General features: G+C 40.6%; 1 protein-coding gene across 1 annotated transcript in view; it reads left to right on the top strand.

Annotated features, from left to right (window-relative positions):
- The first annotated feature begins 6,473 nt into the window (after positions 1–6,473).
- Positions 6,474–22,716, top strand: part of LOC124217262 (two pore potassium channel protein sup-9-like) — a 61,216-nt gene continuing 44,973 nt past the window's right edge. The window contains 2 exon segments of the mRNA XM_069135378.1: positions 6,474–6,609; positions 6,707–7,208. Coding sequence (XP_068991479.1) covers positions 7,082–7,208 — 127 coding nt within the window. The 5' untranslated portion in view covers positions 6,474–6,609; positions 6,707–7,081.

Here is a 22,716-nt window from a genome sequence, read left to right as displayed (position 1 = left end):
AACACAGCTCGTTAATAAACCACTCTACCATCATAGCAGCCTGCGAAACCTGGAACACGCAGCCGTTTTCACCACCTTTCCTCGCTAACTACAACACATACTGGTCTAATGCCATCAGGAATCATGCCATCGGAAGAGCCAGTGGAGGCCTAATCACTGCAATTAACGCTAACCTCAACGCATCGTTACTAGAAGACGCTCCATGCTGGATCTTCAACAAAGTATTAATAGGTTCCACAGTACTGATCCTTGGCTCAGTCTACCTAAGAAAATGTCTCGACCTTCGATACCTACTCGATATACTACAAGAGGTAATTGATGGCATCAAATCCTCCCAAACGTACGATATATTCATTATTGGTGGAGATCTGAACGCCAAAGTAGGCTCTCTGAACCCCTGGCCAGAGGAACTCTTCACAGGACTTCCTCTAAACCCGCTAATTACTACAACAGATGAAACAATATGTGATAGAGGACGTATGCTCATGGACTTTATGCTCGACAGCGACTTCATCCTTTTAAATGGCAGAACAATTGGTGATTCCCCGGTTCAGCCCACTTTCGATAATCGTGGCACTTCAATAATTGACCTGGTTTGGGTTGACATCTCTGCGCTTCACCTGATAGTGGATCTAGAAGTCATTCTTGAACCATCTCTTTCGGACCATCGACCTGTCCGTCTAACCATTCATACCGAGACACTTGACCAACATCATGCCTGCGCTCCACAGGCCACTCCACACATGAAGAAAAAAATCGTCTGGTCTGAAGAAGCCAAACTGACATACCAGAACCACTTACTTAGTTCACAAGACCTCCCGGATGTCCAGAACGATCCAGCTAATACCACCTACAACTGGCTGCTAAGCTCTTTACACTCTGCTGCTCAGAAGGCAGGACTAATAAAAGTTTCAAATTCAACCAGCAGTCAAAAAGCGTCCTGTACCCCATGGTTTGACAAAAGCTGCAAAGACACTAAAAGAAATTTCCGGAAAGCACTTCGAAACTGCAAGAAAGGTCAATTCAATATTAGGGCGCGCCAAGAAGTGTCAAATTGCAAGAATATCTACAGAAACCTTTGCCAGGAAAAAAAGAAAGCCTACATTTTGAACATCAAGAATGCTTTTGCCAACGTGTCCGTCCCTTCCGATTTCTGGGCTGCGGTGAAAAAATTCAGCTTCAGAAAAAGAGCGCAATGCGAAATTCCGGTGAACACGTGGAATGCCTTTTACGCCACAATATACAAACCACGTATTGTCATTCCATCTCTCATTCTGCCAAAGATTGTCAACAACACTTTAGACGCCGAAATTTCTCTGACTGAGCTGGACGCTACACTCGCATCTCTCAAATCAGGCAAAGCCCCTAGCCCTGACCTTGTAATAAACGAGCTTTCAAAAGCACTAACTAGTCAACACAAAGAAATCCTCAGAAGCCCATTCAACAAGGTACTCGAGGAGGAGCACGTCCCCAGATCCTGGGCAATCACACAGATGACTATGATACACAAAAAGGATGATAAGTCTGAACCATCTAACTACCGAGGCATAGCCCTTATCAACACAATCACTAAGATTTTTACAACTCTTCTAAAAAAAAGACTCGTCACGTGGGCAGAGCAAGGAAATCATCTTCCCGAGTGCCAGCTGGGATTCCGCAAAAACCGAGGTTGCACCGAAGCCATATTCTCCCTTATCAGCTCCATACAACTTCAATTCCGCCACAAAGATGGGAGAGAGATATTCGGCATCTTTGTAGACTTCCAAAGAGCGTTTGATTCGGTTCCTCACACACTTCTCTGGGAGAAGCTTCACCGAATGTCGCTGAGCAGTAAGTTCATCAACACGACTAAATCGCTTTATGACCAAGCTACGCTGCAAGTAAAAGTAATGGAATCCAAATCAAACGTGTTCGAGGTCACCGAGGGTGTCTTGCAGGGGGAAGCTCTAAGTCCTGATCTATTCCTACTGTTTATAGCTGATATTGAACATTTCTTCAGATCCAAAGGTTACTACGGCCTCAGTATTAACGAACTAACTGACATCCTGATGCTTCTTTACGCCGACGACACGGTCATCTTTGCTCACTCACCAATAGATTTGCTACGAAAGCTCCGAGTGCTGGAAGAATACTGCGACGCAAATGGTCTCACCGTCAACAAATCGAAAACCAAGATTATCACCTTCAAAGCTGCTGGGAGGACACGTGATTGCTTGTCGCAATACAGAATGTACAAGGGCTCATGCTTAGAGGTAGTCAAAGGTTACTCATACTTGGGTGTCAACATATCTTCGTCGACGAAGGGCCTTAGATCATTACAAACAGCTATCAACAAGGCTAAATGTGCCTCTGGAGCTGCTATGACCATACTGGCTAAAGCTAAGTGTGACTCGTGGGAAGCCTACAATAAAATCTTCGAGAGCATGGTGGAATCTGTTTTCCTGTATGCTTTCCCAGCATGGGGTCTTTGGTACCGCAATTCACTGGAGCCCGTTCAAACCTTTTTTTATAAAAAACTTTTTAACCTTCCACGAAACTCGGCCGACTGGGCTGTACGGCTAGAGTTTGGTCTTGTTCCAGTTGCATGGAAAGCGATGCTCCGTCTGTGGAGATGGCTAATCAAAACGCTCAAATCAAAAGACACCTGCCTGCACAAAATTTGCGTGGTTCACCTAATCGAATTAGCCAAAAATACTACGACTACTTCTCCTTACAACTGGGCTACTCAAATAAGAGAATTTTTAACGGAATGTGAAGCTACTGACCTCTTTGATACGCTTGATCCGCTTATCTGGGAAGCAAGAACAGACAGCGTTTTCCAGCGGTATCGTGCAATTCTGTTACTCAGGGACACAATTGCTTCAAGAAGCTCCAGTTCACTCGAATTCCAGCTAGCCAGACCAGACCGATACACACCAGCCAAATACCTGCTGATAAAACTGCCTCTTTCAACTAAGCGCGCCCTTGCACAACTAAGACTTGCCAACATCTATAATTGCATTCTAAATCTAAGCATGCTGGCTATTAAATTCTCGCCAAACAATCAATGCCCATTATGGAACCTACACGAAGCTGACAGCCTCCGCCACTTCCTGAGTATGTGCCCAATGTTCACGGCTTTAAGAGCATCTTATCTCCAAGACACCCTTCGAAAAACAGGAACCATCGACAAGCTACTAGCAACTACAAATGTCAAGGAAATATTTGCAATTGCTAACTACGTGGAATCGTGCATGAAACTGAGAGCCTGGGCTCTGAACCTGTGACACCATAGATCATAAAATATAAATCACTACACGTATACTCTACTGTTAATTCTGGTTGAAGAAGCTGCTATCTAAGTAATAAGTTTTATTAGTTGATTATATAAAAAAAAAAAAACCATTTAAGTCATTAATTAGTTAATTATATATTCAGGCTGTTTTTGCCGCACTGATCAACTCCTCAAAACGAGAGAATTGACAGTTTGTTATATTATTTTTTACTCTTCTTTATCTTATTTTACATTTTGCTGTCTTATTCTACACAACAACTGATGAACTATTTTGCATGAACTTATATTGCATTTCCCCCTTGCTAAAAACAGTTCTGTAACTGTTTAATGCAATAAATTAGAAAAAAAAAAAATATTATAAAATAAATAGTTATGAGTGCAATTATATCAGAATGCATATAACGGATATTTTATTTTGCAAAATTGACTCAAACATTGAGTCAATTATCGGTCTCGAGTATCGATTCAAATCAAAGTCATGGAATAAAACGAACGATTTTAAATTTTGAAGCTAAACTCGATCAACCATCATCATCGACACCAAGGAAGAAAATGATCACTGAGCAAATATCCGCAGCTTGTGATCGAGTAGGCTTTAGTAGCCGAAATGCTATGCAGATCATAGGAGCAGTCCTCCAAAACCTTGGACATGATGTAGCTCAGTATTCCATCAGCCACCTGACCATCCACAGAAAGCGTATAGAATATAGAGCAAAAATGGCTGCGCAATTGAAAAACAATTTCCACGCAGCGAATTTTCTAGTCCTGCATTGAAACGGAAAATTATTACTGAATATCGACGGCAATCGACAAGTCGATCGATTGCCTGTTGTCATTACGGGGCTTGATACTGAGCAATTGCTCGGTGTTCCTGGCTCTGGATAGAGGATCAGGGATAAACGCTTCAAAAGCAATCATTGAGTGTCTGAACGAATGGAATCTTATTCCTCGAGTAAAAGCTTCGTGTTTTGACACAACTAACTCAAATACAGGTAAAAATTGACGTAATATCGATTGAAATTTGAAAGGACACAACTCAGTCATTGAGGGCAAAGAATGATTTCAATAATTAAAAAAATTCTATCATTGTATGCCAATAATAAAATTATATAAGACATGTTTTCACGGGAGATTTAATTTTCGATTTAAGATTCAAAAGACATAATTTATTTAAAAAAAATTTTTTATGGATTTTATCGCCTCTACTCATTTTATTCATGAAATGAGTATAATATTTTTATCACTAATTGCTTATAGGACTTGAAAATGGAACATGCAATTTATTGGAAGAAAATCTGAATAAAACATTCCTACACTTGACCTGCCGTCACCACATCGCTGAAATTATTCTTAGAAATGTGGTAGAAACATATTGGAAATGGACATCCGGCCCAAATGTAGCAATTTTTCAGTGCTTTCAAAAAAAGTGGGATAATTTTCATAAAATTCAGTATAAGACGGTAATGGATGACCAAACCGTGGCTGATATACTGAGAGAGACAAGAGAAAATATTCTAGAATTCATTTTTGAGCAATTTCAGGTAGCAATAGTAATAACAATTACTATTCATCTTCTAAACTATATTTTTATTTATAATCACAATATATAGTTTTTTAACTCGTGGCAATTTCGTGCTGCTTTTCTTTACAGATTTCTCATCCTCGGAATGATTATCGAGAATTCTTAAAATTGTCATGCGTCTTCTTGGGTTCGAAGCCACCTCAAGATATCAAGTTCAAAAAACCTGGCGCCAATCATCATGCTAGATGGCTCGCGAAGGCCATTTATTGCTCAAAAATATTGCTTTTCAGAGATTAATTTTTTTTTAAATTCGAAGAACTCTCGCGATGTTGAAAGTTTGCGTCACATATGCATTTTCATCGTTAATTTCTACGTGAAAATATGGTTTTCTGCCCCTGATGGGAATAAAGCTCTTAACCACGATTTGCAATTGATGCAAAATTTAATCAAGTTTCAAACGATTAATTCTGATGTTTCGGCAGCAGCTCTAAAAAAAATCAAGGAGTATCTATGGTATCTAAATGAAGAGCTGGCAGCATTAGTGTTTTTCGATTCAACGGTTCCTATGGATGTGAAACAAAAGATGTTAATAGCCTTAAGGACACGTGAGAGTACATCAAAGAATCAAAAGCGCATTGCCCTGAGTGATAGCGAGTGTCAAACACTGCCTGAAATTGACATAAGTCATTCCATCACTCAAAAGTCGAGGCGCTTATTTTCACAATGTGAATTGCCCCATGATTTCCTGGATGAGCCTATCAAACAATGGGAATCTACCGAAAGCTTTCAAACGTGCTTAAGGGTTTTCTCACAAATGAAAGTGGTGAATGATTCAGCTGAACATGGAGTAGCCCCTAGCGAGGAATATAATAATTTGTTGACTAAAAATGAGGAACAAAAACAATATTTGTTCCAAATAGTTCAAGACCATAGACAAAATATCCCAATTGCAATAAGTCTAATTTTTTTCAACCAAAAATGACTATCGTAAAAAAAAAAAATACAAGAATCTCCGTAAAAATGAATTTTTTATTATCATAACAGCGTATCAGTGAATACATTCATTGATACGCTGTTACGATAATAAAAAATTCATTTTTACGGAGATTCTTGTATTTTTTTTTTTTGTTTTTTGCATTTATCGATGTATATATCGACCGATAATGGATGCCGCGATCATCAAGATCGTTTTTTCTAGTATATTCAGTATTTATACACAAGTTGGGAATATATTCATCATTTTAGGACAAGAAAAATGTTTGTTCCATCCATGCAAATTGATTATTTACGTATTAACGAAATAAAAAAAGACAAAAGTCCGATGAGACATCTCTAAAGCTTGAAGGACCGGCCCCTCCTTTCGCAAGGATTATTTTTTGATGTCCAAGTATAGTGTAAGATTGTGTAAAGCAAACAAAAAAATTATCGATTTATTTTGAAACAGTCTAATATACACCTAATTAGCTCTCACCTTCTGTATTTTTACTATTCAACCGTCTAATATTTCTTACTTTGCTGTTCTATTGAAGAAAGTATTATTTCTATTGTTACTGTTGACATTAACTTCTGGCGTAAATTATTTCATCAATTACCTAACAACTTCACAATTCCTATAAGTAGATTTTTGTAATTATTATAATATTGTTTGAAATATCTGTTAAATTGTTTCAACCGCTACGAAGCCAAAGCTGACCTGTATTAAAACAAGGAATGGAGAAGACATGGCTGTGGGAGCAGCGAAGGCACTGCTATATTACTCTGCTCAATCTTTTACCATTCTCAGAAGAGGATAAATGGAGCTCGTGGACTGCAGGTGAAATTTTCCTATCATCAAAATGTGTATAATTTCGCTTTAGGTTCAATCGTAGAAATTGAAAATTCGAATGACAGCTTGCCTGATCACGTTTCAGATGAAACGGGGTCGTTATTTCAAAGTTTTTGTAGTAAAAACATTTCGAAAATCAACCATCAGAGAAGACTGTAACATCAGATATCAAATCTCGGTGGGTTAATACGACCAAACTAGAGAACTAGCGTGTAGAGGTCAGAAAAGAGACATAGTTAGAGAGAAACGAGAACGGAAAAAGGAAGAAGGAGCCGAAGTGCAGGAAATACGGGCAGGCATTGTGAGGGCGGTTCGTGCGATTATCGAACGGTTCTTACATGAAGATTATCTTGGAAACGTACAGCATGGGCCCGGCACCCTACAGTTAACTCCCTTGAGCGATGCAAGTAGTTAGGGCTAAGGCCTTGGCCGTACTGGTGAGCATGTGGCTCACTAGAGAATGAAGAAGCAAATCGTCCGGACCTTATCGTTGATCGTCTGCACGTTCACCTACCTCCTTATTGGCGCCGCAGTCTTCGACGCCCTATAATCCGAAACCGAAAAGCGACGCTGGGAAGCTTTGGATGGTAAGTTTATAGCAAATTACCTTCATTCTGTGACCGCTATTATTGGATACCCGTGTCGATTTAAGAGAAAGCTGCTGGTTTAGTACGTGCATAGCTATCTATTTCATTTTTATACTGTTATGGCTCTTCTATTTCGCATATACACCTAGTAATTGCTATTTTATGTAATGCCATTCTAACCTACCTCGTTATATCCATTCACTGTTCTGTCCAACTCTACTATCTACGTACTATATATTTCAACCTCGCAAAACTGGTTTAAGTGGTAGCAAAGATATTCGGAAATTATCATAGCCAATTTTAATCTGTATTCACACAGCATCTCGGAAACCGATAAACAAATCTTTCTAGCGCCCCCGTTCCCATAATAGTATAGCCATGAGAGTTCTGGATACAGATTCTTACTACTGACACTTACCGACATCTTACCCAGACTCAAGCCCTTCACCACAATGACGTTACCGTGTTCAGACCCTGTTGTACCGACCCAAAGGTCAAAATCGCGCTACCTTGCAAACAATTTAATTTACCGAAGGCCAAAACCACGCTGTCTTATCAACAATTTCATTAATCAACGATAAAAATCACGCTGCCTCACAAATAATCTCGTTGTCATTTCCCCTACCGACGGCCCAGGTATAGCCGAGACACAAACCCTTCTGTTCCCTGTGCGATCATTGTATTGACTTCAAGAATGTTCTGGTTAACCTTTAGCGGCTTTCGGTGCATTATCAATCACCCTACATTCCAAAATAAATCGTTCCAAGAATTGCTTTCGTCAAACCGGATGCTGGTGTCTTATAAATTACGTGACATTCTTTCCCATAACTTATAATTCCAAGAGCTGCTTGTGAGTCCAAATTCCAATGTGATGCCAACCATATAATACTCCACAGTTAGTAGTTCCAAGAATTGTTTTCGTTAACCTGGATGCCTGTGGGATATCAACCACTCCACATTCTTTTCCCACGATAACAATCACGTGACATTCTTTTCCCTCAAAAAGTTTCAAACGCATGTGGTGTGGACGTTGTGAAAGTCAGAACTAAAAATTTCATCGTCTGTCTGAGGCTGTTCTTCCTGCACGTCAAGAGTACTTCCTAACAACATGAATTGAAGAAGCGGCTAGAATTGTTCATCAAGAATATTGACGAAGTGAAACATCAGCTGCGAATCAAATCTGTATTGAATCAACTCACAAGAAAATTTAACCAAATACGTATTAACAGAAAGAATCATAAATTTCTCGAAATTGAACGAGGTGGCATGGCTGGAGACATTTCTTCGTTTGAAAAAGCTTGCGGACCTTGAAACCTACTTTGACTACCGAGTGAGCGGAATTCGTCGAGTTAATACGAGATTTGCTGATGAAATAGTTATGGATTCGACTGACGAAAGCCCTCTAAGAAAAAGATTAAGATCTGTTCCAGAAGATGATGACAGCTGGTAACGAAACTTGATTACGTCTGCGCTATCTGTGTGGACCATACAATCAACTTGAATTCGTTCACGTGTAATTTGAGTGTCACATACAAATTTTGTATCGTACAATGTACTTAACAATAACACTGTTGAATATAGACTAAAAAGATTGAAATCATATATAATTGTGAATTAACGCTAAGCCGTCATATCCACTCTTATATCAATATATATCAGTAAATTAGCAACGCGATCGGTGTACAGTGCGATCAACTCATGTTCTATTTTACAAAATGAAAATTCAACTTTAAATTAAATTTTAAATCTTAAAACGTGTTACTCTGAACACCAGTAAACAAAGCTAAAGGTGTCACGTGAACTCTACGATGAGGTTTTAGCGGACTCACAATCAGTCAAGGATAGAGTGCAAGGTCGACCAACATCTAAGTTGACGTACGGTTAAAGCCTCGGGACCTCCGGAGTCGGGTTACTATCGCTCTTGGAATGCAAAACATAATTTCGTTCGAGTATAGCTTGGTCAAAGATGGGAAGCACAGTTGAGCTTGGTATTACAGAGTTCTATAAACTATTCCAACATACGTAATAGAGTTCGTCGCTGAGGCACATTGGAGACTATGGATCCATATATATGGCATGGTTCAGTGTGTATAATACACGACCGTCGTTAATTTTTCAATTCATCAAAAACATGTTCGAATTCACTTCTCTAGCATTTTTTCTCGCTAATAATTAATATGACTTCTTCATATGATATTACGAACGGCCGGGTCCGTTCTGATTAGGCTAAAATAAGTCGTGTATTATACACACTTAAACATGCCATATATGTATTGTAACGTGGCATTTTTTGATGCCCGTTACAAGGCACTCCCTCAACCCTGGGCGGTAGCAATAGTTAGGGGTTTCAATGATCGGGTCGCGAAGTCGTTTTAAAAGAGCACCCGAACTGGAATCACGCATCCGAGCTTCCGAGAGCGGACACAGTAGCAAATCGTGATCGAGATATTGTAGGCTTTTGATTTTTTTTTATTTTTTTTTTTCGATGATACCGGCCCCAGGCCAGCGGCCAACTACGACGTCAAGGATAGTTCGGCGTGGCGGAATAGCGACGATCTCGCGGGAAGGATGTCGAAGCTGCGGAGGGAGAGCCAACGCTGATCCCTGCAGCGCGGGAATCCAACGTGGAAGCGACTCCCGCTGGCAGCCAGCGCGCCGCAGCTTCCCCCGCTCGCCCCGCCGACACCGGATTAACGCAGCCTCGAGAACCCCGGGACACCATGGAGCTGCGCAGAAGACGACATCGCGATCTAGTTTCAAGTTCTGCGCTGTGAAGCAACGACAGCTGCGCGCCAAGTTGCGCAATCTCCGAAATCGATGACGGATCGAATGTTATGCATTCTTGGGAATATGACATCGTGAAGGAAATAGCATAGCGAGATCGGCGTTGCCGTGGATAGTCAATTCTGAGATCACTCTAGTTCTGGCGATCAATCGAGGTAATTGGAGCTTAACGAAGCCAAGTTAGATTTGCGGTGCCGTTGGTATTAAGTTTTACTTAGTTGCGAAGGATGATGGAAACAACTAAGAACGACGGGGTGGGAGAATTCGTCAACTGGATGTGAACGGTAAGCGCTGTTAATATTCTCGCGAAAGAATTTCGAGAGTCAGTTAATAAAGAATTGCGAATTATTCTTTCTCTTGTTTTGTATTATCGCTGTTGTGAAATATATTATTTTATTTTATTTCAATTTTGTCGAATAACGTGTTGATGTTGAGTGTTTCGCTCTCTCTCCCCAAAAATTACCCTTCCCCTCTCCGAGGTACTGAGCTACCGAGTTAATTGCCGAGGTATAGCGCATTAACGATTTCGAGGCGTGTTAATCACGCCAGGCGCCCAACATAATTTCAAGATATTGTTTTAGGTCCAGGTTACATTGCGGGACGCCGAATTATTGTTCACGCGGTAAGTTCTCGGTCATCTTCTCCGAGTGATCGCGGTACGGAAAGATACACGTTACAGTACTGTGACGGAACGCCTCGTCGGCGTGCCGGCACCTGACGGTCAACCCGAGCTCCCAATATTATGCTTACCGATGACAAGCCCAAAACTTGCGACACGCTCGGTAAACCCCACCACGTACCAATAAACCAACCAAACCAGGCGATTTACCATGCTCCCTCTTCAAGGGGCACGGCCAATCACTATTCCCAAAATCTGCGAAACTGGACGACTAGCAGGTATAAAAGTCGAGCACAAATGTGGCTCGACATCTATTTATACATTTATCATCTATCGAATAACATAGGCCGAGTAGATCACTAATTCGTCCGACTCAGGACACATCCGCACGTCTGTTTGGCGGAGCACCACATCTCAACGAGGAACCAGCAGTCGACACAACTCACGATCCCAAGACGTGGACTCGTCACTGCGAGAATCCTCGAACACCACTCTCAATCGAAGGAGGGTATTCAACGTGTTTAACGAATGTCGTCTCTTTTAATAAAAGCTCCTCAGGTACTAGGGAGCCGTATCTGAACTAAGCCCAGCATTGCGTTTGACGTCTAAACTCAGATACGGTGATCGTCGCAGAATCCTCTGACCCATAGGTAGGACCCCTGAACCTATAAAGAGCCTCCTGCACTGCGACAGGATGTCTTGATATGGGCGAAGGCATAATTGCGTAGAATTCCCGTCCTTCTGACCACCATGCTACCACATAAACAATATTCTGTCTTGCGATCTGCAAAATAAATCAACGTCAATACCAAATAATAACTTGTCAATGACGATTTCCCATCGTCATACACCGTCCTTCTGACCACCATGCTATAACATCAATAATATTTTGTCTTGCCGTGTGCAAAACGAATCATTATCAAACCAAAGAAGAAAAACCAATTCCCTCCGACCTCTCAAAAATATTTCTTAACATTATAAGAAAATCAAATTCACGACATTCTTTCCTGTCAGAAACCCCACTTCTTGGGGATATAACATAATCAATACTCAAAGATTACCTCTTAGAAAACAAATTTCTCCCCTCACGAGTAAATCGCTCATTGCGATTATTCTGTGTCTTGCTTCACAACCACAGAACAAGTTTGACCCTCAACCGTTTATAAGGCCTGTGATGATGGGTTTATTCCACTCGTGCCATTGCACATGAAAGTGATGAAACAACTTCTGAGGCTTTCTCGAAAACCAATTTAAAACGGTCAAACTCTAGCAACCTCTTCCGGGAGCTCACCAAAGAATTAACAAGTAATTATTTTCCACCTTCCTTCCGTGTCCAGAGACCGAATCCTGCCGTTCCGATCACGAGACAGGAAATTCCTAAAACTATTACGATATTCGAGTATGTGCGAAACCACCGCGCTACCTTTCATATTACTTATAAAATCCCCGCGGTATTCCGCGGATAAATAAACTCGAATCGTTTCATTGGCGATCGTAAAAAGAACGCGAAACGTTTCATTGACGACCGTGACAAAACTCGAATCGTTTCAGTATATAGATACATAGTCTCCAATGTGCATCAGCGACGAACTTTATCACGTATACAAATTCACGGCACACGCAACAAACAAATTTGAATATGGTGACGAGAGAAATTAAAGACATTGTAGTCAGGGCGGCTAGGTGGTCTAGTGAAGTAAGTCTCTAGCAAAGCATCCCTCGATACAAGGTTCGATTCCTGGCTCCATCGTTAATTTTTCAATTCACCAAAAACATGTTCGAATTCACTTCTGTTCCAATAAACTAGCTAATTTTTATTATTCTACCAAGGTTCAAACAGGTGGGTTCAAATGATATAAATAATAACAACAACAACAACAACAACATCAATAATATCGAAATAATAACGAAATACGTTTTGTAACGTGGTATTTTTGATGCCCGTTACAAAGGGCTCCTTGAACCCCGGGCGGAACCAAAATTTAGGAATTTTCGAAATTGAGTCGCGAAGGTTTTGCGAAAGAGCGCCAGGACTAGAGTCACGCATCCGAAACTACGAGAAGGGACACCTTAGCGAATAGCGTAAGATATTTCAGGTTTTTTGTTTTTTTTTTATTTTTTGAGCTACAACGACATCAGGCAAGAAGTCGGCACGGAATTCGAGGAAATTGCCGAGTAGCGGACTAGCGACAATTGCGAAGGAAGGATGTCGAGGCTAGGGGGAGCCGACGCAGATCCCCGCACCGCGGGAATCCAAGGTGGACATGATTCCCGCTGGTGGCCGGCGCGCCGCAGCCTCTCCCCCTTCGCCCCGCCAACAATTGACTAGCGAACTTGCGACGGACCGACTAGCGACGAGGGAGCACCACGCTCACCGCCAAGATGTCATGGAGCTGCGCGAAGGACGAGATTGCGATCTAGCTTCAAGTTCTGCGCAGCGATGCTATTGAAGGTGCGCGTCGAGTTGCGCGATCGACGAAATCGATGACGGATCGATTATTGCGTATTGTTGTGGGTATGACGTCACTTATGGGATGGCGTATCGAGATCCGTGTTGCGGCGGGTCGTGGGTTTTGAAAGCACTCTATTCCTGGCGGTCGTGATAAGTAGTTACGTTTTGGGGAGTTTCGCGAAGTAATGGAGTCGCCCAAAAATCGCGATGGGAATAGAAAGGGGGTTGCAAGGATGTAGAAGGTAAGCGCTGCTTCTATCCCCGCGATTGAATTTCAAGCATAATTACGAAAAGGCTTACCGAGTAACGGATAGCCGTTTTGAATTTGCGTTATAAAAAAGTACTCGAAATTCTTTTGCCGATTCTATTGCTTGATGACCGTAGCCTGAGTAGGCGTGTTAGAGTAGAGTAAATTTTGAGTTCTTGAGAAAGTTGAGTAGAGTCACGGGTTTTAGTTGAGTCGCTCTCGTTTTCGAAATTAAGTACAGCCGAATTCCGCTGTGCCCAATTGGAGTGCTCGGATTAGCGAATAACGTTTCCGAGGATTTTGAGAAGATTTGATTTCGGATGTGTTACGATAGCGAATGGTTGAGGTTACGTTTAGTTGCGCCTGCGCTCAGTTCCGTATCCGTTTACTTAAGATGAATTTAATTGAGTTGTGTTACCATGAGATTGTGTTTAGTTAAAGTTACATTTAGTGGTGCTTGCGCTTAATTAAGTTGCCGTTTATCCAAGATAGTGTTTAGTCGAGTTGAGGTGATGTATAGTCGAAATTGCGGTTGCGTTGAGCAGCGGTTGAGACGAGAAGTTCGAGTATTGAGTTTTGGTCGCGTCTGAAATATAGTGGCGTTGCGGATTTGTTTAGTTGAAATAAGCTTTAGGTTAAGTTATGTTGTCACGTTTAGATTTAAGGCAGCTCGCGGTAGCGTCGAAACTCCGAGTCGGGTGAGATCTCGGGTGAGATTGAGGACGCCGTCTGTTTGGTAGCCCGACGGCGCACCGTCGAGAAAGTAGTTTTAGTTTCGGTTTCGAGCAATTATCGCTGTGGAGAAGAAATGGCGACTTTCCAAATTGAGAATAGCGTATGGAGATTTTTTGATTGTTGAGTGACATTTTAGTTAGAGAGCCGCAAGCTCAGTAGAGTAAGGAATAGTGTAGGTTACGTGTAATTTTCTGATTATTTTTAGAATCGCGACGAGCGACTTTCGGATTATTTGTTTTTTGTTGTTTTTGTATCACCGCTATTGTGAAATATAAGATTTTATTTCACTTCTTTTGTTAAGTACCGTGTGGTTTTCGAGTGTCTCTCTCTTTCTCTCCAAAAATTACCCCTCCCCTCTTCGCGGTACTGAGCTACCGAGCGTAGTCCCGAGGTATAGCGCATTACTGATTTCGAGACGTGTTGATCATGCCAGGCGCCCAACAAAACTTCGCGATATTGTTTTTAGATCCAGGGTACATCGTGTACGCTAAATTATTGTGCACGCGGTAAGTTCTCGGTCATTTTCTCCGAGTGACCTAGGAGCGGGAAAAATCCACGTCACAGCTTATAGAGGTAAAATTTTTCAATAATAATCTGTTTCTAATTATGGTTATTTAACGATTCTATTTCATGATTTTGAAATTCAAAGCGTGAAACAGGATTGCCATCGTTCTTGCACAACATTGAGTTTTGTAGCTTAGGTGCACGACGACATGAATTTTTTTCAATATTCTACTTCACGAACATAAATGTTTGATTTATCATCATATCTTGTGAGAATTTATAAGTTGTCGAACGCCAAGACAGCATGACGTTGGACAACTTTTGCATCCAGTCGCTTAATAATTTGTACTACTTCTGATATTGAGACATTGTTTAATCTATTGCGGAGATCCTGATCAATGTATAGTCGTCACGACTTTGGATAATTAGGTTCAAGTGATGGAGCTGCATCACCCAGGCGAGGTTCGTCAGCTTCTGCGTTGATAATCATAGCCTGAAATAGAAGCTCGGGGTTGGATTCATTCGATAAATTTTAGAGGTGGAATTTCAAGGAGAGATTTGTTTCACCATGACAAACATCAAAAACTAGAACGAAGTGTTGAAATGAAGAAGAAAATTTATTTGAAGGTTTCAAAATAGCTGAATATGTTCAATATTTTCTTACCGAAGCAAAGTAAACTAGTACAATGAACTGAATAGATTTCGGAATGTTGAAACCAGTAGCAACGCAACACAACTACTTAGCGTTTTACACTTGGTGTTGGATGCACAATGACCACTTCTCGATTTGTCGATTCACTCGTCACTTTCTGGTTGCTCCAGTTTAACTGATAGTTAGTATATCCAATAATCAGTACGCTATTTGCTATGATATGTATGTCTGGTTTCAAAAGGTTTACTACAATAAAGAAGCTGAACTTTTGCTATTGAAACGTGAATTCATGAACCAAGCTGCTGTCATCGTTATCGATTGCTCGAAACAGAATGAATCGTAGAAAACCGGACCGTTGGATATTTGATTGGAGTTTGAAGCGATAGTGGAATCCCTGCGAACACTGTAGACTATTGCATGATCTTGCACGATCGCATTGTTGAGTACAGTCCGATTAGTGGCACAGTGAAGAAATTAGTGTAAATGAATTTTGGAATAAGATGTTCAATTATTAATGCGTAATTATAGAAAATACAAATAGGGTTATTTGTTCAATTTAAAATAGGATGATGTATTATTATCATTGCGTATAAGCTGAAAACAGAATGTAATTGCTGATAAATAAAGAAATCTATTTAAAACTACAACCGCTACTTTGGAATGTTCTATTTCACAAACTACCACTTCCACCTAATGAAAAATAGTCATCTTGCAGCGGACATTGGAAACAAAGCAGAGTCGATCGATAGAACAACGATTGATCAATAAAGGGGGCGCTACATGTGACAAAACCTGCGGCAACACTTCTGCCAGTAACACCAACTGTCGCTAAGGCTGGAGGTAACACCGTCTTGCAGTGGATACTGGGCGCATAACAGACCTGATTGTTGAAACAGCGACTGGCGGCGCCATCTATGTTTATGCTCTTATCGGTAACACTTCCGTCAGTAAAATGTCTGCCATCTAACGGAAAATGTTCGAAATGCCTGCTCATCTGACGACAAAAACTCAAAGAATGGCTGCTCATCCGACGACAACAAAACCTCATTATCGCATTGTCTGTCCGTACAATGTAGCAAGCATGCAGGTGGCGTTATCTATGATAACGCTTCTGTCGGTAACACTACCGTAAGTTACGCTTACCCCTCGCGGGGTAACATACCAACTGTCAGTAAGGCAGGGATCGAGGCTGACCCTGTCAGTACACCGCCATTGTGTCCCAAAACTTTCGTATTGTATCTACTAAGTATCCCGTCGTTTTGCCACACCACTACTACGTAATCCTGCCTTGCCATCTTATCCGCCATTTCGCCCCTATCATATTGTTGTTTGCACAGATTAGTTCAGGTTTAGTAACACGTCAAGTGCTCCATCATCTTCTCCGCCATTTTACCCCGCCATCTTTTTGTTTGCGTTGGTTACATTCATAGCTATATAAGAATAGACCACGTGACTGGGCTGGGAAGTCGATAGTGGGATAGAAAGAGCAAATTGTGTAGTGCATTGCTGTCTTCGTCTAGTCGCGCAAGCGCGGAGCACACGTACACTACTGCGAGATATAGAGGATAGAAGTGCGATATGCGGCTTTCTCTTTCTATTGCGCTATCGCATTTAGCAACGAGCAACCTCCGTACTTCCACCGTTTATTCTTATATGCCTATGTCGGTAACACACTAATATCCCGCAATCTCGTCCGCCATTTTGCAGTTTTGGTTAGGATAGGTTGGGTCAGATAAGCTTAGGTTGGTAACACACTGATTTCAGGCAAGGCGCGTTCTGAAGCCCCCGCTCGGTCAGTAAAACAGCAGAATCCTACCTGTATATTGACTATAGAGTTTTGGTCTAGACTCTAGGATTGAGCTTTGATGCCTTCGAAATCATATTCAGTGGTTCAACAATCGGTTCCAAAGTTTTTTCTATTAGTTCTTTATCCATTACACGATTTATCTTTAGAGCTTCATATTACTTACGGACCGCATCGCTGGCTTTAACTATATGACGTTTCAAATTGTTCTCAGATGTTGTGGTTTTCCATATTTCCAAACTGCTAAGTATATTGTCTGATGCGAGAGTGGGAGTGAGATGACATACGCAGTATAGCCTATATATTTATGTGTGCGTGTGCATATGTGTGAACGAGCCGTCGACGCGGCACAGCGAGGACTACGCGAGCTCGTTGTGGCCCGGGACGAGCAGTTACGTTCCAGGCGGCTCGCCGAACGGTATACATCTCCATGCTTGCGGTTCCTGTACATGTAATTGTTGTTAAAATATATAAAACCTCCCTGGTAGTATTCCAGTAACTAACTGTGTCTTATTCGTACACCTTATATAACATCACACTAAGGTTACGAAATCAGGCAGAACACTATTACTCGAAGCAGGCTACATAATGTTTTATAATGTGATGAACTACTCATCGAAACCTTCATGATGTCTATCACGGTTTATGGAACTGACTTCAACAACGGTAAGATTATACCCATGCTTTAAACGCCAACGGACCAAGCACATTTGCTCGAATTGAGGAAACATCATATCAGTATTCACGTGATCATTAAATACATGCCTCAAGGTTTGACTATTCTTTTTTAAAGAGAATTACAAAATTTGCATTGTCGTGAATCAAATGGTTTGGAATTTATGTACATGTTTGACATAGATAGAAACAATCAAAAAATCTTTGACGCCCCGTGCAGAAATATTGACGAACAGCATTCTGGTTCTCACATGCAATGACATTGAAAATAAATATTGAGTTTGGGTTGGCTTGTTCAATAGGAATTACGTCACAATTGTTTGAGTACGTAAAATTGGAAACACGTGGAACACGATCGAACATTATACGCAAATATTCGTAGTTGGGCTACACCAAGGACTCCAAATATATGTATACATCCTGAAAACGTAAGCCATTAGGGTTAATTAAAATACGCGCAACTACGTTAGTTCTGCCACAATTAGAAAGTTCACGAATTATAAATCTAACCAACAGTGGTAATAATTTTGTTTTGAATCATTTACCTTGTAGCAACGTCTTGCCGACGGTCGAACTGGTACACATTTATTAGATGCAGCATGCAGAGAACATAATCTTGCCTTTTCTAAGTGTAAAGATCTCAAGTTTCAAAACAAAGCTGATAACAGGTTGGCTCGAGAGTTCTCGAAACGTAGTCCTGACAATGACTCAAAGTGAGCAGAACGTGTCGCAGGCTGAGCTATCAACAAAACGATGCGTGCTAAAGGAAAACATGACATGGGTCTTCGAAAACCATGAGTACGAGATGCTATTAAATTAGCTCGCAAGGCTGTAAAAAAGTTGAAACCGCCTGACAATGAGAATGCAATAAGCATAGCACTTCAAGCAGCCAGACAGGGAATTGGACTATATGAGAAAAACTTGAGCTTTCCTAAGGTTGAAAGTTCACAAACATGGTGATTTCTTGCCCCTATTAACGCCCATATGTGCTGGACAATCTGCCACTGACACTGTGTCGTTAACTGGTGGAGCAGCTGGAATCGCTGAGGCAGTCAACGACGCATTGAGCACAGTAAAAAACGTGGAAAGGACTTTATTTAGCTTCGTACAGGTGAGAATGGGAGCTTTTCTTGAAATCTGATAGCACAAAAAAAAAAAGATAATTCATAAATTAGAGATCCCACATACGGTTACTACAGTCCGTAAACTATTGAAACTTGCTAAAATAATAAAAATACCAGATTTCATATGTATTTTCATGAAAACCAATTTACCGAAAAGAATCCGAGGTAACGAAAGGGGTGTTATAAATTCAGACGATGCTGATGGAGCGGGGACACACTGGACAGCCTCCAACAAAAAAATGCAAGAAATCCGCATTATTACGACAGTTTTCCGAATTGACCACCACTAGAGAAACTCGCACAATATTCTTAAGGAAAATATATCATCTGGTACTATCACGACACACGTCAGTCTGACAACACATCCAATTCTGGAGAGTTGTGTTTGAAATTTCAACTGACCTGCGTCGAAAAATGTCAACGAGGAATACATCGACGTGAAATGCTAATTTCTTCCCACACATAGTACAGAATCACAGAAAATTGTATTCACTCGGATTGCTGACGTTTCAATCCCACAATTCAATACCTTATATGAATAAGTCATGTAACTGTTTGAGCTTTAATTGTGATCATAAAATCACTATACCAACGGGATTATACCACGACAGTCTATGAAACTTGAAAATCAACTGCGCATGTACCAATTAATTCAATCTCATTGGTCAACAAAATCTTTCCGCTGGGATATTTTTGTCTGCGAAGCAGAGTGCCAACGTACCAAAATGTGACGAAAGCTGTGAATCTCTTGCGCGTCAAGTCGCGGAAAGAAGTGATGTTATTATTTATTTTTATTCAGCGTGAATTGTTTAAGAACAGTATCGTTCAGCAATACCGTGGTCGATATTAGAAGATATTTGATACATGCAATAAAGGATTTAATGGAGCAAAAAACATCAAATTCTATAGAAATTGGATGAGGTATTTAATAAAAGAAGGAATCTGAAGTTAAATGTGGATCGTCATTAACAAGTGGGAGTCTGAACAGACTAATGCAGGTAAGTGAAAACGATGTTTATTGTAAAAGGATTTTTTATTCACATGAAATTGAAAGTAAACAGATTGTAAAAACCCAGTAGAAGGTAGGTCGGGAGTGGATTTGTGCAGTGCTTCGAAAGTCAGTAATCGGTGCCGATAAACGTGGAATAGACAAATAAGCTTGGTAGCAAAGAACGAAAAAAATGATTCATATTAAAGACGGAGCTTAGGAGTAAAAAATTAGAAATTTACAGCAAACGTACCTGACGCTATACTCTCTAAAATCCTCGTGGCCTCCGTTGAATAGTTGACAGGTCGGAAATATTTTCAGGTAGAAAACAATCCATCGTCAAAGCGAGACTAAAGCTGTCAGGCATCGAAGCATGTAAGTAACTTTATAATTCTCTGATCTTCAAGTATTACAATATTTTCACGTGTACCTATTCAACAATAAAACTGGTTTTTCTTAGCGGGCTCAAAGTTTCAACTTTGTTGAACAGGAGAATCATGCCGTATCTGATGGTCAAAACGTTTTCGCGGCAATGACTCTGGGTTCTCGGTTGGTGTCACCATTCCAAGCATCGAACCTGATTGGTCCGTCAGACAGCAGGTGCACGAGTGAATTTTTTCAGGCTATCGCTACCTTCTTAACATCAATTGGGGTAAAATTGAAGAGCGCGATACACTATAGATCACGGTGTCTGAATATTCGATCATTGTACTTTTATCGAGCCAATAGCAATAAGTTGGTTATGTAACCGTTGCTGCTAATTCATTCGACAGAGGAATTACTTTGTATACTATTGTAATCCAAACAGTATCATTGGCCAGCATTATTTTTCAAATTTCATACTATTTAATGTTGATATTTTATTTTAAAGCTTGCTTTTATTCTTTTTGGTATTTAATTCAGATGAATAGTGTTGTTAGAAACGTAGAGATGGGAAAAAAAAAAAAAAAAAAAAAAAAAAAAAAAAAAATCAGACAATTTTCGAATTTGCTTATTTACTCCACAATTATCGCGTTTCTAAATAAAATTTTTGCCACGGTGAAAACGCGAAGATGCGGCTGTTCTCGGGCTGATCTCGATCGCTCGGTTAGAATGATTCAAGTTTAAGTTGGAAGAAAATTTAATGTTTAGTTTCTTATTGTCGTCATTAATTTATTGTCGTCACCGATAAATCAAGGATTGGCCGCTTTGGGCGCTATTATCATGCTCGTTGTATTTCAATACAAGGGTGCAGGAAAGGGTAGAGATCTAGTAAGCTGGTTTGGATAATTATGTTTATGTTACGATAAGTTTAATTGGTTACGATGAAAGATTATTATGTTAAGTTCGTAAGTTGAAACGTAACACGATAGAATGCGAAATATCATAGGCGACAACTATATTACGAGCAAGCATTAATATTACAATATCGCATAGAATAGTTATTGGAAACTATATCAGCATCTGATGTATATGTTAATTTATGAAAATTAAAATAATGGTAATTGTTGAGGCGAAAGGGCGACATGTCTGATTGCGCAAGAGCCAGTAGAATCAAGTTCTGGCTCCGAGAATGACGGATAGTCATTTCAAAATTAGTGGATTTGAGCGACCGAAAAGGTTGCGCGTCTCTCTCGCGGTTCGACGCTCGCCCACGAACGTGTTCGAACACATGATATGTGTCATCGAGTACGTAACGCCAATTCAGCTTCAGGGAGTTTCTCCTTGAAGGCTATAGACCTCCCGGGAAATTCGTTTTTCTCAAGTCCATGCAGGTCACCCTAGACGGCACGAGGAGGTCGCAAGACCGATCCGGGGCCGATGGGCGGGCGAGCGTAGGAGCGAGCGAGAGAGAAAACTTTTGAAAGCGACCGTCGAAGGCGCGTCGGGCCCTACCAGCAGGCCTTCTAGGCCAGCCGCGCGGTGGTGGGGGAAAAATAGCGAGACGCGTGAGGAGCGCGGCTAATCTCATCACTTCGGCTCTGATCACCAACCAGGCAGGTCGCCCTTCGGCCGCGAAACTTTGTACGGCGCAAATAAATTTACTGAACAACATTCTTCGACTACTTCCCGCTCACCTGAACCTCAACAAGTGTTTTAAGTCTTGTACGAGATTGTATGAATAAGTTTTGTCATGCAAGCTTAACCAATCTAAATCTAGAAACGTTGAATAATTTCAGTTGGAAATGTCTTTAAAGTCGATCTTAGTTGACGGTGTAATCTGAGTAGTTAGTTGCAGTCATAATACGTGCTTGAGTCTCGTTCAACCCTAGCAGTCTGAAGAATGCATTCGCTTACTAGTACACGCTGCCTTGCAAATAATCACTCGGTCTACAATAGGATTTACTTGCTCGCTAACTTTTTTATTATGAACCTGGATCAGGGTATCATCCTGCAACTTTTCAAAAACTTGAAATCAGATTCAATTTTACGCTCTTAAAGAGGTCCTACGCTGAGACTGAAAATTTGTGAATCCGTTTATTGCAATTATTTCTGCATTTTATGTAAGCACTCTCTAAAGCAGAAAAATCTCATCCGGATGCTGGTAATGAAACCTGGAACACAGACGTTGTCCAGTGGCAAGAGGTGAAAATCAAAAATTTTATAATTCGTCCTGCTGCACTGGGATTCTTTTTCATATCCATGTTACAAGGTGATGTTCGGAGCACTATAAAGTAGATATTGTACGAAATTGGATTGAGTCTCTTGTTTTAATTATTGGAAAATTTTCAATAGAACTAATAATAATTTATTGAGCGAAACCAATACATTGACTATAATCTGTTGGTAAATTTTATTGAATTTTATTCGAGAAAAAAAAGATGCATGGTTTTGTTACAGATAGTAAAATATTACAATTTCTTGAGTCTTTAATGTCCAAAAGTGATAAAATTTAATGTTACCTCCTGAAATTACGAGAGAGCGAGACACTTATTGAGAAGATC

The sequence above is a fragment of the Neodiprion pinetum genome, chromosome 4 (assembly GCF_021155775.2).
Source record: "Neodiprion pinetum isolate iyNeoPine1 chromosome 4, iyNeoPine1.2, whole genome shotgun sequence".
Taxonomy (NCBI): Eukaryota; Metazoa; Arthropoda; class Insecta; order Hymenoptera; family Diprionidae; genus Neodiprion; species Neodiprion pinetum.
This window is presented reverse-complemented; position numbering and strand designations above follow the sequence as displayed.